This window comes from Rhinichthys klamathensis, unplaced genomic scaffold, assembly GCF_029890125.1.
Source record: "Rhinichthys klamathensis goyatoka isolate OS25496 unplaced genomic scaffold, OSU_Roscu_1.1 h1tg000068l_1, whole genome shotgun sequence".
Taxonomy (NCBI): domain Eukaryota; kingdom Metazoa; phylum Chordata; class Actinopteri; order Cypriniformes; family Leuciscidae; genus Rhinichthys; species Rhinichthys klamathensis.
The window spans coordinates 4,150,123-4,165,465 of NW_026606611.1; the positions used below are offsets into that span (position 1 = coordinate 4,150,123).

General features: G+C 37.9%; 1 protein-coding gene across 1 annotated transcript; it reads right to left on the reverse strand.

The window, feature by feature from the left end:
• Nucleotides 1-19: 19 nt before the first annotated feature.
• Nucleotides 20-1,366, reverse strand: il4 (interleukin 4). Its single transcript, XM_056250310.1, has 4 exons — nt 1,078-1,366; nt 929-976; nt 735-833; nt 20-213 (listed from the first exon to the last, which is right to left on the reverse strand). The coding sequence occupies exons 1-4, from the start codon at nt 1,225-1,227 to the stop codon at nt 109-111; spliced, it is 402 nt and encodes a 133-aa protein (XP_056106285.1). The 5' UTR covers nt 1,228-1,366; the 3' UTR covers nt 20-108.
• Between the last annotated feature and the right edge of the window lie 13,977 nt (nt 1,367-15,343).

Below are 15,343 nucleotides of genomic sequence, written 5' to 3' on the forward strand. Positions count from 1 at the left end.
TTCAAATCCCGAATTAAAAATTAATCATATATGTTTATTCATAAATACAATAAATATGACATAAATATGAGCAAATACAAAAATATAGCATAAGCAGTAAGTCTAAGGTCATTTCACATGTACATTATTAAGTAGTTGGCAGCATTTTTTGATTTTTGTGAGAAATTCCTTCATTGGATGTTTGACTGAAGCTTGAACGCTACAGTTACGGTGCTGTGGAGAAAAACAAACACATTCAGTTATATTAGACTACATTGAACCTTTTTCTTTAAGCCGTCTAAAATAAGTATATCTACAGTGTAGGCATAGTTCATACTTTGCACTGTAAAAAGTGATCAGTTGACTTAACTTAAAAAACTTGACAATTCCTCATAACTTAATTTTTTCAATTATGCATAAAGTCCGTTTACTTAATAATATTAAGTCAACCGATCTCTTTTTACAGAATTATTAACTTTAAGTTCCTTTTGCAGTTCCATTTGGTGCTACCATAGGGGCAGGAAGAATACCGATAGCAGGTAAATGACTACCTTTATTGGCTTTTTTGTTACTGATATTTTAGTTCAATGGAAAAAAAAATCTATAGTGTGAGCATCATGCTAATACTATCAGCAAATAGCATTGGTTTAAGCAGAATGCTACTTCAATAATATAGACACAGTATGGTAAGGGTTATAAATATGACCTGTTGTTTTTCATCTTATTCAATGAATGAATATTGGGCGATGACTTACCCCGGTGTATTCGGCATAGGCAAACAGGTTCCTCTGTAGCTTGCTGTGGTTTAGATGTGTGTTCGTCAGGACCATTGCTGCTTGGCAAAGGGTTTCCTTCTATGTAACCGAAAAAGTAATTTTGAATATGAATATTTTTACCATCATGAACATTAGTTCTTAAATACTGTAGTTTGATATAAAATTCAACTTACTGAGCAGCTTCCGCTTGGAAATATGTCTTTCACAAATTGGTTAAGAGTCTACGGAAGAAAGATTGAACGTTGTTAGACTTTTCGAATCATTTTTTGCCTCTTCAGAGCTGTTGCAGAACAAGACCAAAATGCTCGACTTTGATTCTTACCTTCTCTGACCTGTCTGAACGGTCATTTAGGATCTTTTCCACGTTCTCTATAGTTTCCCTTAAGATGATTTTCTCCACGTTGGGTCTTGATCCATTAACGGCTACAAGTGTCAGTGCCAAGAGCAAGAAAGTCCTTATGCTTGGTTCCATGTTGATTTCTATTGAGGTGTCTAGATGCTGAGATGCAGGTCTTCATAGCTTCTACACTGATCAGTCAGTCTACTTATAGTGTGTAGAGGATGTGATGCTGAGGTGATCTCCGTGATGGAGTTGATTACACGTCACACACACCCACCTTCACGCTCACTTATAGATTTCAGAGGATGTTGAAATGAGAATTCCCACCAAAGTAGAATTCAAAAGAAGTAGAAAGACACTTTGTTTACTATTATTATACCTAAAGACAGCTGGAGTCATCTGACATAACTTTTGACATACCAATACGGTGTTTTAATCCTAATAAAAGAATCACTCTTACTTCAGACTGTCGGAGGCACTATTTCTTAGTCGTGTGTCTTAAATTAGGAACTAATAATGTCCAGTGTTGCAGCAAGAGATTGGATTAATGCAACACGAGCAGTGATTGTCTCAGATTATTGCTGTCATACAGCCTCAATCAGCATCTGGGTTTCTGAAAGAACCGTTTGCCACATCCCCCTGACCTTCTTTCACTTTACGTTAAGCAGAGACAGTGCATCGGACAGAATACAGTGATGCAAATGTTTATTAACCGTTTTTTTTTTCTCTGAAGACGCCACAAAACCACAACAGATGATTGATTAATCACGCTGTGCCAAGAAAAAGCTCGGTAGGCTTCCTTCCTTATCTAGGTCAGATGTAGCACTTTCGGAAAGTAATGAAAGTTTACGGTTTTATTTTCATGATATCAATAATTAGATCAATTATTATTTTTGTTGTTGCTGTTGCAACAAGTCTATCGGAAGTTCATGTTGGTTTTCAGCTTATATTAGTGTTTTTGGTGACACTTTATTTTACAGTGTCCCTGTTACACATCGTACTTGTACTTACTATAATAATAACAGTAAATGATGCATAATTACACGCAAATACCCCTAAACCAAACCTTAACCCTAATTAAATAGTTAGTATGTTAATTAATATTACTCAGTACTTACACTGTAATTACACTGTAACAATGACACCTTAAAGGGGTCATATAATGCCATCTTTGTACAAGTTAATATGAATCTTTAGGGTCTAAATGAAAACTTTGTAATATACTTTTATTCAAAATTCTCATTAGTATTGTAAGAAAACACTAATTTTACCTGGTCAAAAACAGCTTTGCTTTCAGCATGCCGTTTCAGTGCCTATGCCTTTAAATGATAAATGCCCCTCTGTTCTTTGGGGTGTTTTGATAATAATGATTATATAGATCAGTGGTTTTGACACAACGCACGTGCAGTGTTGCCTTGACAACAGTTGAGGGTATATTTTGGAAATTGAATGGCAGCGGGAGTCTCTGAGGACACATCTGTGCAACCGTATCAGTTTGAACCGGAGTCGGACCCGGAACAAGATGACAGCCGCAAAGAAGTTCGACAATTAAGGCTTGAACAGGACGTTTCTGAGTAACGTAATGTCACTTTGATCTATTTTTGTATGCACTGGCAGGGTAGAGTATGAGATACGAACGCTATGTGTTTACTGATGTATACGTTAGTTCGTTGACAGATTGATGTTACAGTTAATGGTCATGAACAACTTTTTTGGGCGATTTGCAAAGAATAATATAAAGATTAGCAAAATTTTACACTCACTTCTTCTGGAGGTGCAGCAGGAACACGAATAGTTGGTACCGATTCTTTTTTCAGGAGCAGCTTCTTAGCAAAACCAGCTCGTACTGACCCTCGTTTATAAAGCAGTCTGGTGAGAGATGATTCACGCAAACATGAAAGCAGCGACGTTGCTCGTGGGGAATATTCCCTTCGAAAACAAACTCAGCCACTTCAGCGGTTCGGATTTAGGAACATCAAAATGACTGCTGTGTTCGTTATTACACCCAAGAACAGAACACCACAATCGCTTAGACGCCATTCTGCTCCAGCGTATCAACAATGGCGGACTATGATGACAGCTCGCTCAGGGCGGGTCGGTGTTGAAACACTGCTGTCAATCAACAATCGTGGGATGGGCGTCCGACCGTGTGACGTCACAAAAAACGAACGGCTCGATTTGAGGCAGGGGAAAACATATAAGGAGATTAAAACAAAAATACTGGATGAATTTTTATCATTATATGATGGTTGTGTACAGGCACTGCCAACACACATTTCAGTACAATCAACTTGTAAAAGTGCACGTACCATTATATGACCCCTTTAAAATAGTGTAACTTTTTAAAAATTATTATTTTATTTAGCATTGTCTGTTGATATTGGAAATTTTGTTGAGGGCTCTTGTTTCCCCCTATTTTTAGATTTAGATATAGTTTATGGCAGTGTTGTTACTGTATTCTTTTTCTTTAATTACAAATAAAATAAAACATATGATGAAATATGATAAAACATATGATGATGAAAACTTATACTAACTTATACTAATACACATTTTTTTTAAATGTTGCCTTGGCAACTAACTGAAAACATAAGTGTTAAAATTACTAAAAATAAATCTAAATATAAATATTAAAACTTATGTCAAAATTAAAATGATTTTTTTAATGAAAACTAGAAATATGAAAATAAAAACGAATTCTAAATATCAATAAATACTATAATTGTATATATATATATATATATATATATATATATATATATATATATATATATATATATATATATATATATATATACACTCACCGGCCACTTTATTAGGTACACCTGTCCAACTGCTCGTTAACACTTAATTTCTAAGCAGCCAATCACATGGCGGCAACTCAGTGCATTTAGGCATGTAGACATGGTCAAGACAATCTCCTGCAGTTCAAACCGAGCATCAGTATGGGGAAGAAAGGTGATTTGAGTGACTTTGAACGTGGCATGATTGTTGGTGCCAGAAGGGCTGGTCTGAGTATTTCAGAAACTGCTAATCTACTGGGATTTTCACGCACAACCATCTCTAGGGTTTACAGAGAATGGTCCGAAAAAGAAAAAACATCCAGTGAGCGGCAGTTCTGTGGGCGGAAATGCCTTGTTGATGCCAGAGGTCAGAGGAGAATGGCCAGACTGGTTCGAGCTGATAGAAGGGCAACAGTGACTGAAATAACCACTCGTTACAACCGAGGTATGCAGCAAAGCATTTGTGAAGCCACAACACGCACAACCTTGAGGCGGATGGGCTACAACAGCAGAAGACTCCACCGGGTACCACTCATCTCCACTACAAATAGGAAAAAGAGGCTACAATTTGCAAGAGCTCACCAAAATTGAACAGTTGAAGACTGGAAAAATGTTGCCTGGTCTGATGAGTCTCGATTTCTGTTGAGACATTCAGATGTTAGAGTCAGAATTTGGCGTAAACAGAATGAGAACATGGAACCATCATGCCTTGTTACCACTGTGCAGGCTGGTGGTGGTGGTGTAATGGTGTGGGGGATGTTTTCCTGGCACACTTTAGGCCCCTTAGTGCCAATTGGGCATCGTTTAAATGCCACGGCCTACCTGAGCATTGTTTCTGACCATGTCCATCCCTTTATGGCCACCATGTACCCATCCTCTGATGGCTACTTCCACCATGTCACAAAGCTCTAATCATTTCAAATTGGTTTCTTGAACATGACAATGAGTTCACCGTACTAAAATGGCCTCCACAGTCACCAGATCTCAACCCAATAGAGCATCTTTGGGATGTGGTGGAACGGGAGATTCGCATCATGGATGTGCAGCCGACAAATCTGCGGCAACTGTGTGATGCCATCATGTCAATATGGACCAAACTCCCTGAGGAATGCTTCCAGCACCTTGTTGAATCTATGCCACGAAGAATTGAGGCAGTTCTGAAGGCAAAAGGGGGTCCAACCCGTTACTAGCATGGGGTACCTAATAAAGTGGCCGGTGAGTGTATATATATCAATAAAACGGATTATCCCACTAATCGTGGAATAGTTCTAAAATAACACTGGTTTATGGCAAATATTTCATAATCTAAAGATTGAAAGCATTTTTTTTTTTTGCTTGTAATGATATGTGTGGTGTTCATGCATAAAAATAAGCTCAGTCTTTCTGATTCTTTTTTCTATCTATCTGTTGGTCCTTTTAAATATTTATATGACAATAAATCTAAAAATCTAGTATATCTGCAGGGGGTGCTGTCGCTCTATTGGTTCTCTATGTTCAGTCTGGCACTTGCTGGATAGTGTGAGATTCTCAACTCTAGAAACGTATTACACATGACCTAATTTGTAAAAATATAAAAATGTACATTGGTGTCATTATTACATTAATTTAGAAACACTGAATATAAGCGTAACACTGAAGCAGTAATCGGCATCAGTTTACAGTGGTTCAACCCTGAATTTGGTCCCACATATGAGGTGTTTTTAACTTCCATAAAAATGTTATGTACGATGTACTTATTGAAGGGTGGTTAAGGGGTAGAGGAAGGGTCACCAGTGTAATATAGGTGTAATTACAGAAATTAGTTACATATGTAATTACATGCAGGTATTTTCTATATTTTCTTTTTAGATGCATGTATAAAATAAATGCATTGGGTCAAATGATTAATTTAAATGTTAGTACATAATAAGCCAGCCTAATACAAAGTGGGTCCCTGAGTTTCTGTAAATACATTGTTTTGTAAATGTATGATGATACAACAAATACATTTACATTACACATATTTTACATTTTCATTGATGCTTTTATATTAACTCTTCAACTTGAGGAAAGTACAAGTCATTAGTCATGTAAGGAGTTAACATCAAAGGGCAGCAAGTGAAAGTTTCACATTTTGTCACAAGAGTTGAACCTTTATGAGAAGCTAAAAGATCTTAGAAAGAGCTCTTAGAAAGTGCCTTAGTTGATCAGGCTTAGTGTGTCTTCAGGTTGTAAAGAAAGAGAAACTATCATCTTAAATAGTCTAATTCAGTGTTTATTCTGTAGACATGAAATATGTAGTTATATCAGTCATGAAACTCTAGAGGGCGCAAGCTGATAGGTCCTTTACATGCAAGCAGTCACATCATTACTACACGGCACGAGCTGATTGGCCTCTGCTGATCCTGCAGCCAAAGAGAATGCTTGCTCAACATTTAAATAGTCTGGTTCAGTGTTTGCTGTAAGCTAGTCCAGCATTGCGCTATCAGAGTTCCTCTGAATCCCTCCACCTCCCCCAGCTCCACCTGCCTAGATCTGCCATGGGATTTATGTCTATTTAAGCAGCAGCAGCAGTATATTTTACATGCTCACAGCAGTGTGCAGTATAAGTCAATAATAATAAGTAATAATCAACAGCAGCAGCAGCATAGCAGATCTAGTCCACCAAGACCAAATACATTAACATTGCCATATTGCATAACATTTTAAAACTATTCTGAGAGTTGAAATGTTAATTTGGAATATATACACACGTATGTAAAAAACAATCAATACTTTAGTTATAAACCAGAGTGAGCTAAACTGCGCTGTTTGTGATCAGTATACAAGCTAAACTTGGGATCTTTATTCTAGTTTTATCCCTTTACATGGGATCTAGTTTTACTCTTTAGCTATATGTATGTATACAAATGACCTGAATGAGTCTGTTTTAGAGTTAAATCGTGGTAAAGTAAGTGTACACCATTTGATGAAAACTGCATATCACACCATCAGGACTTGAACTATAAATCATATTTGTTAAAATGAGAGCACAGAAGAAATTCACACAGCACTTCTTTCACTGCACAATACGTGTATTTCCATTAAAACTCATAGCATTATTAAAATATACATAAAAAAACTGTTCTAAACCTGTATGACATTTGTTAAGTGGAAAACATAAGTGTGTATTTAATAACTGTCTATGTAATCAGGCTTCAGCATTTTTTGTCAGACGTGTATTACAGCTCTTGCTCAGTTGTGGCTTTGCAATGTGATTCCTATCTCTGTTTCTAGAAATGCTCTGCGCAGTTTCCTGTGTGATCAATGCTCTCTGCTGACTTTGCTCTTGGCCTAATAAGCGTTAGCATACATTTTCATGTTGATTTATTTAATATGAAACACCTCTTTATTTAGCCCAAGCAATTAAAAAAAAAAAAAGAAAAAAAAAAAAGGAAACTATTTTACAAGAATAACTCTGAATTTCCAAAACAATTAAAAAAAAACTGTGAAATCTATTAAGTATGAACATTTTAAGATGTTCCAAAAGTGCCGTAGAAGAACCAATTCTGGTTCCCCAAAGAACCTTTGAGTAAACAGTTCCTAAAAGAACGATGTCTTTCTTAGTTTGAAGAACCATTTTACACTATAAAGAACCTTTTGTGCAATAGAAAGGTTCCATGAATGTTAAAGGTTCTTCATGGAATCATCGATGCCAATTAAGAACCTTTATTTGGTATAAGATCCTGGCCTTTTGTACCTCACAAACATGGATATAATATAAATGGAAAAGCTGACAAAATTGTTTGCCTCCCAATTCATATTGTTAAATATTATAATACACATATGTACCCAAAACATATTTAGACACTTAAATAATGCTCACTGTTTTTCACAGTTCATTGTGGGACTTTTTGGGGAGCATTTCAGTGCATTGGAAGGATTTTGAGATTGAGATGGCCCCTAAATGACCCCCTTTTTTTGGAGCAGTCGTGGGCTTATGGTTATAGCGAGTCTGACTGGTAACCCAAAGGTCGCTAGTTCAATTCCAGCACCGGCAGTAAATGACTGAGGTGCCCTTGAGCAAGGCACTTACTCCCTGGGCACTATGGGTGTGTCACGGTTTGCAGCGTGTGTTCACTCACTACTCCAAATGTGAGTGCACTAACTTAGATGGGTTAAGTGCAGAGGATAAATTCCGAGCATGTTACCATATTTGGCCTTCACATGTCACTTTCACTTTCTAAAATGACTGTCTCCCTGATCAGTGCCCAGGCTACTGAACTACAGAGCTGATTGAGACGCACCCAAGGTCTTATAACATAAGTGAATGCATTAGCTAACATGAACTAAATAAGAGCAATTTACACTATGGACAAAAGTATTACCTGACCATTACACCAACAGGTACTTTAATAACATTGCATTCTAAATACATAGACATTAATTGGTCCTCCCTTTGCATCTATAACAGCTTTCACTTATCTGGGAAGGCTTTCCAAGATTTTGGAATGTTTTTGTGGGAATTTTTGCCCATTCATCCAGTAGAGCGTTTGTGAGGTCAGGCACTGATGTTGGATGAGAAGGCCTGGCTCGCTATCTCCATTCCAGTTCATCCCAAAGGGTTCATCCCAGGCCTCTGTGTGGGCCAGTCAAGTTTTTTCACACCAAACTCATCCAACCATCTCTTTGTGAACCTTTCTTAGTGCACTGGGGCACAGTCATGTTGGAGTAGAACCGTTCCCATAAAGTTGGAAGCATAGAATTGTCCAAAATGCCCCATACCATTATCCATCCTCAAATTTACAGTCAGGCAGGAAACGGTTTCCTGGCATCCGCTAGACCCAGACTCGCCCGTCAGACTGCCAAACAGAAGCATGATTCAATACTCAACAGAACACGTTTCTATCCACTCCTCCAGAGTCCAGTGGTCGTGTGCTTTACACCACTCCATCCAACGCTTGGCATTGCACTTGGTGATGTGAGGCACACCCATTCCACGAAGCTCCCGTCGCACAGGTTTTGGGCTGATAGTAATGCAAATGGAAGTTTGGAACTGTGAAATTGTCGACTTTTCGGCACTATTCGCCACAGCACTCGGTGATCCCGCTCTGTGGCTTTACATGGTCTTCCGCTTCGTGGCTGAATTGCTGCTGTTCTAAAATGCTTCCACTTTCCAATAATACCACTTATGACCATGGAATATCTAGCAGGGATGAAATTTCAGGTAACGCTTCCTTTTACAGTCCTGTTACCCATGTACTTACTATGTACTTATTATAGTAATTATAATTACTGGGTAATAACTAGGTACTAACCCTGAACCTACCCCTAACCCAAGTACTTACCTTATATTAGCCAGTACTTTCTAGGTAAGTACACTGTAAGTACACGTAAGTACTGTATTGTAAAAGGAAACGTTTCATGAACGGACTTATTGCAAAGGTGGCATCCTATCACAGTCCCATGCTTGAATTCACTGAGCTCTTCAGAACGACCCATTTTTTTCCACAGATGTTTGTGTAACTGCGGACTGCATGGCTAGGTTCTTGATTTTGAACATGTAAATGAGTCTGATTGAAACGCATGAATTCAAGAATTAAGGTGTGTCCCAATACTTTTGTCCATATAGCATATATTTAAAAGCATTTATTAATATGTTAACATTAGTAAAAATCGAATTGTTCATTGTTTGTTCATGTTAACTAATATAGTATGCTAATGTTCACAAATAAAACCTTACTGTAAAGTGTTATTATATTTATAATTAAGAGACAATCATGCATTTTAAAAGTGCAATGCTATGGTCTTTCAACATCAGCCAACCATACAGACCTGAAGAGAGCACTGGTGCTGTTGATAAACTGGGCATCACTTTCCATGGCTTTATAGTGCTCTCTAGTGGCACTGATGGAGAGGTGCTCTGCCCCCTCAAGATAAAAAAGAAAAGCTCTCAGTCTGTGCTGCAATTGGCCGAACAGCTAAAAAAAACTTCCCGATGACCTGCCAGGTTCAATTTAGTAGCCTGGTCAAGCAACAACTACAAAAAAAGGTTGCCTGCAGCTGACATTCATCAAGACTGTCAGCTGGATGTGACAAATTTGTTGTGTTTTGTTATTTATAGGTGTGAACCGCAACATTTTCCTGAGCAGTTTTAGTTTTGCGTTGTACGTGCAATTTACTGACCCCAAATTTCTTATGAGTATATGATATCTGCCCACATTATAAGTTCAAGATGAAGCATATGATCCAGAAAGTATAAGTTCAAGATGAAGCATATGAAAGTCATCCTCTCACAAAGTCACTGACGCAAATCGATGTTCCTTCATGACATCTGCGGTTTAGGACTGACAAGCTCCTTTCCAGCCCTTCACATTCTCTGTCCCGCAGTGGTGATATGATCATCCAGCCATTTCATTACACTTTACGAAAGACTGTAGTTTGCTTTTCACAGCTCTGAATCAACCTAAGACTTGAGAATTTTCATTCTGGAAACTTTAGGTTAGTCTCGCCAGTTTTTGCATCTCTATGCTAGCTTGAAAACTTGTAGCTTTGTCGACTTATCAATGTGCTCATGTCAATTAATATGCAGTGTCCCTTTTAAAATAAACATCATAATATATAAACATTATACAGTATAAATCACAATCAAAATCATGGACCTACTTTATATTAAGTATACTACACTGTAAAACAAAAGGTGCTGCATTTAATTTTTAAGTACAATCAGCTTGGATGTTTAAGTCATTTAAACTTAAATTACATTAAATTGACTATATAAAATGAGTTGAATCTTGTATAACTTGCAAAAAAGTTTAAAATTGCTGATTATTTTGATGAGTTAAAGCAATGTAAAAACATAAGTTGTCATAACTTAATGGTCATATAATTTATTACAGTGTATGTACTAACATTTTAATCCAATGTTTTTTATTTTTATTTTACTGTTAAAAAAATACCGGTATGTAATTACAGCTGGAATTGTTGACCTTTGACCTTCCCTTACCCCACCCTTAAACCTAACCAGACCACCAAACCTGTTGGTTAGTACCCGTATCCCAGCTCAATAGCAGCACAAGTGTTTCCTAAACAACATGAACACAATAAGTGCATAATGCATAGTACGTACAGTAAGTTCATAGTAAAGACACCTTGAGTGGGACTCAATTCATTTGTTACAGTAATTAGTAATCTTCATTAACGTTAATCCATTGTCAGTGCATGTTAGCTCAGGTCCATTAAATATTAACCGATACAACTTTTCTTTTTAATAATACATCCGTAAATGTTGAAATAAACATTAATGAACCATTAAGCATTTATTAACATAATTAATGTTTTAGAAGTACTTTTGATTAATTCATGTCAACTAATGTAGTTAACATTCATTTAAAACGTACAGTACTTGTTTATTGGAATGTCCATGCTTTGCACAGAATGTCTACGGCCGAAAATGTGAGTCATCTTAGTATTCGTGTTAAGTGCTTCCTCTCTGGTAAGCTTTTTTTTCTCCAATGCGAAGGAGCGCAATGTCAGAACTTGAGTTTGAAGTTACCGTGTTATGCGTATCACCTCACCATCTCTGTTATGTATGCAGAAAGGCCTGCCCTCTCTCAACATTCACAAACAGCGTTAACCGCTACAAAAGTGACACGCACGCTTATGTTGTCATGGCCCACAAAATCTCCAGGGGCTGGAGAAAATGAAGCCGGGGAAGTTCAGCTGGTACGGATGAGTCGGATTATTCCTTTTTTTAATGGAATGATCTATGGATTTCTCAGATCACATACCACATTGACCTCAAGATCAAAAATGTGTAATGCTGCCCACTCACTTGACATCAACGATAATGAATTTGTGTGTGTATATATATATATATACAGTATATGTACAGTATACACACAGTATACATATATATATATAATAATACTGTGTGTATATTTATATACATACAGTATATATTACATACAGTATATATATACTGTACTTATATATGTGTGTATATATATATATATATATATATATATTATATGTACAGTATACTGTGTGTGTGTGTGTGTAAAATACACACACACACACACACACACACACACACACACACACACACACACACACACACACACACACACACACACACACACACACACAAACAAAATTAGTGTGACCATAGGCTGCTTAGTTTCTGTAGTAACGTAGAACCACATAGGGTGAATTCCACTAAATAGAGAGGGCTGACTTATAATCTTTTTTTTTAACCAACTGATGGTGTTAAGACAAGACAAGTTGTAGAAATGTAGACTCACCATGCTGATCACCTGAAATGACTCAGTTCTCTTTCCCATTTTCATTTGAGGTGATAAAACATGCAACTTTGCAACATCATAAAAATATGCTGATTTAAAAAAATATATATATTACATGTGACACAAGCATAATCAATTCTCTAAGCGATATTCAAATTGCCAAATTGTAAAGTAAAGCCTAACAAGTTGTTTTTAGCAGGGCGTTTTTTGTCAAGTACATCATTTCTATATGAAAATATTTAAACTATAGCTGCTATGACAAACAGCTAAATTACATAAGGCATAATTTGAAGGGATATTTTATCCAAAAATGAAAATTACTTCATTAATTACTCATCTTCATGTCATTCAAGACTGCCTGTAAGACTCTCATTTATCTTCTGAACACAAATGAAGATCTTTTTGATGAAATCTGAGATCTGTCCCCCTCCGTTGACAGCTATTGTAACTGACACTTTGACGCTTCAAAAAGTTCATGAAGAGATCGTAAAACGAATCCATATAAATTGAGCGGTTTAGTCCAAATTTTGGACTAAACATTTTAAGAGACTCGATTGCTTTATATGATGAACAGATTGACTTTAGGCTTTTATTCACATACACTCACCTAAAGGATTATTAGGAACACCAGTTCAATTTCTCAGTAATGCAATTATCTAATCAACCAATCACATGGCAGTTGCTTCAATGCATTTAGGGGTGTGGTCCTGGCCAAGACAATCTCCTGAACTCCAAACTGAATGTCAGAATGGGAAAGAAAGGTGATTTAAGCAATTTTGAGCGTGGCATGGTTGTTGGTAGCCTGGTTCTACCAGACTCTCGTACATTTCAATTTGTACAGAGAGTCTGGCCTCGCTCCATTGAGAAACGTTTACTTCCTTGTAGGCGGGTTCTCTGTTAAAGTTCAAAACTATTGGATCTGCCCAGAGTCACTCAGGATCTGCCATAGCCAATCGCTAACGTGTGGTCGTGACGTATGTCATGCGCCGAAACCGGCTGGAAACAACAAGTCCGAATTCCATTTTCATAAATCTAAATGCTGAACCTCTCTTTCTTATATTTGTGAAAGAATTTTAAAAATACCTATTTTCAATTAAGTTGTCTGAGAACAAAAAAGCCTTAAAAACATGATCTGTTTGTAATTATTTTCCTTTTTTTTAGTGTCATGTAATTCTCTTAACTTGTGCATGTTTATTTTATATTATCCCCCTACTGTTTTTTTTGTATTTTTTTTTTTTGTATTATGTTTTCTGTTATTACTTGTGTATTGTTTTAAGCAATACAAAAAACAAGTCCGAATGATCAGAGGATTATGTTTAGAATAAGATGTCTGTCAACGAGAGCTGCATGTTTTGTTCATCGAATTTAAGATTTAAAGAGTTCAAGGAACAATTCTAAATGTATATTTGACACTAAGGACAGTGATGTATTCAGTCAACTGTCGAAGCTGGGTGTAATCATCAACAATACGCCGCTGCAGTCGTTTCGGATCTGCCGCAAATGCTGTACAGTGATCATCGTGCACGCCGAGCTGCCCAGCACGAACTCCTAACCTTTCTGCCTCCCTCACTTGGTCCTCCATTAGTGCAACAAGAGGGGACGACAACAACTATCGGCTTTGCATCCCTATCGTTCGCCTTAGCTAACTCATTCACCACTAGCGGAGTGAGCTGGAAAATCAAACTTTTCCTGAACCCCGTGGGGAGGAGGGCCACAACATCATGGCCACCAACAACACTTAGCAAACATTGGTCTTGCTCCGGCTTTAACTTCTGGATATTCGGCAGTTTTGCAACAACGGACCGAATAGATTTTCTCACGTCTTTCTCCGCTGCCATTACTGAACTCCAACTCAAACTGACGCGCTACATCAACTTCATCGTTCTCAGCCACTCCCTCTGTTCGCTGATTGGTCCTACAAAAAATTGATTTCTGGAAACCTAAGAATATACAGCAGTCCCAGACGTAGTACTGAAGGAAAATGAAATTGAGCGGAAGTGCGTAGGAGGGCGCAGCCAGGCTAGGTTGTTGGTGCCAGACGGGCCGGTCTGTGTATTTCACAACCTGCTCAGTTACTGGGATTTTCACGCACAACCAATTCTAGGGTTTACAAAGAATGGTGTGAAAAGGGAAAAACATCCAGTTTGCGGCAGTCCTGTGGGCGAAAATGCCTTGTTGATGCTGGAGGTCAGAGGAGAATGGGCCGACTGATTCAAGCTGATAGAAGAGCAACTTTAACTGAAATAACCCCTCGTTACAACCGAGGTATGCAGCAAAGCATTTGTAAAGCCACAACACGCACAACCTTGAGGCGGATGGGCTACAACAGCAGAAGACCCCACCGGGTACCACTCATCTCCACTACAAACAGGAAAAAGAGGCTACAATTAGCAAGAGGTCACCAAAATTGGACAGTTGAAGACTGGAAAAATGTTGCCTGGTCTGATGAGTCTCGATTTATGTTGAGACATTCAGATCGTAGAGTCAGAATTTGGCGTAAACAGAATGAGAACATGGATCCATCATGCCTTGTTACCACTGTGCAGGCTGGTGGTGGTGGTGTAATGGTGTGGGGGATGTTTTCTTGGCACACTTTAGGCCCCTTAGTGCCAATTGGGCATTGTTTAAATGCCACAGCCTACCTGAGCATTGTTTCTGACCATGTCCGTCCCTTTATGGCCACCATGTACCCATCCTCTGATGGCTACTTCCAGCAGGATAATGCACCATGTCACAAAGCTCGAATCGTTTCAAATTGGTTTCTTGAACATGACAGTGAGTTCACTGTACTAAAATGGCCCCCACAGTCACCAGATCTCAACCCAATAGAGCATCTTTGGGATGTGGTGGAACGGGAGCTTCGTGCCCTGGATGTGCATCCCACAAATCTCCATCAGCTGCAAGATGCTATCCTATCAATATGGGCCAACATTTCTAAAGAATGCTTTCAGCACCTTGTTGTATCAATGCCACGTAGAATTAAGGCAGTTCTGAAGGCGAAAGGGGGTCAAAGACAGTTTTAGTATGGTGTTCCTAATAATCCTTTAGGTGAGTGCATAAACAATTGCTGCGTCCCAATTCGCCTACTTATACTACGCCTTAAAAGTATGTACTCTTTTTGTGAAGAAAAAGTACATACTTTTGAGTGTGTAGCAAAAGAGTAGGCAAGCTTTGGGACATACTACTTCGTCATCTTTAACGGAC

What these genes read in the sequence shown, in the direction of transcription:
- il4 (XM_056250310.1), bottom strand. Translation starts at nt 1,227, where the DNA reads ATGGAACCAAGCATAAGGACTTTCTTGCTCTTGGCACTGACACTTGTA. An exon ending in GTTCAGACAGGTCAGAGAAG is followed by an intron (nt 977 to 1,077) that starts GTAAGAATCAAA and finishes TTTCTTCCGTAG; the next exon opens with ACTCTTAACCAATTTGTGAA. An exon ending in TTCCAAGCGGAAGCTGCTCA is followed by an intron (nt 834 to 928) that starts GTAAGTTGAATT and finishes TCGGTTACATAG; the next exon opens with AAGGAAACCCTTTGCCAAGC.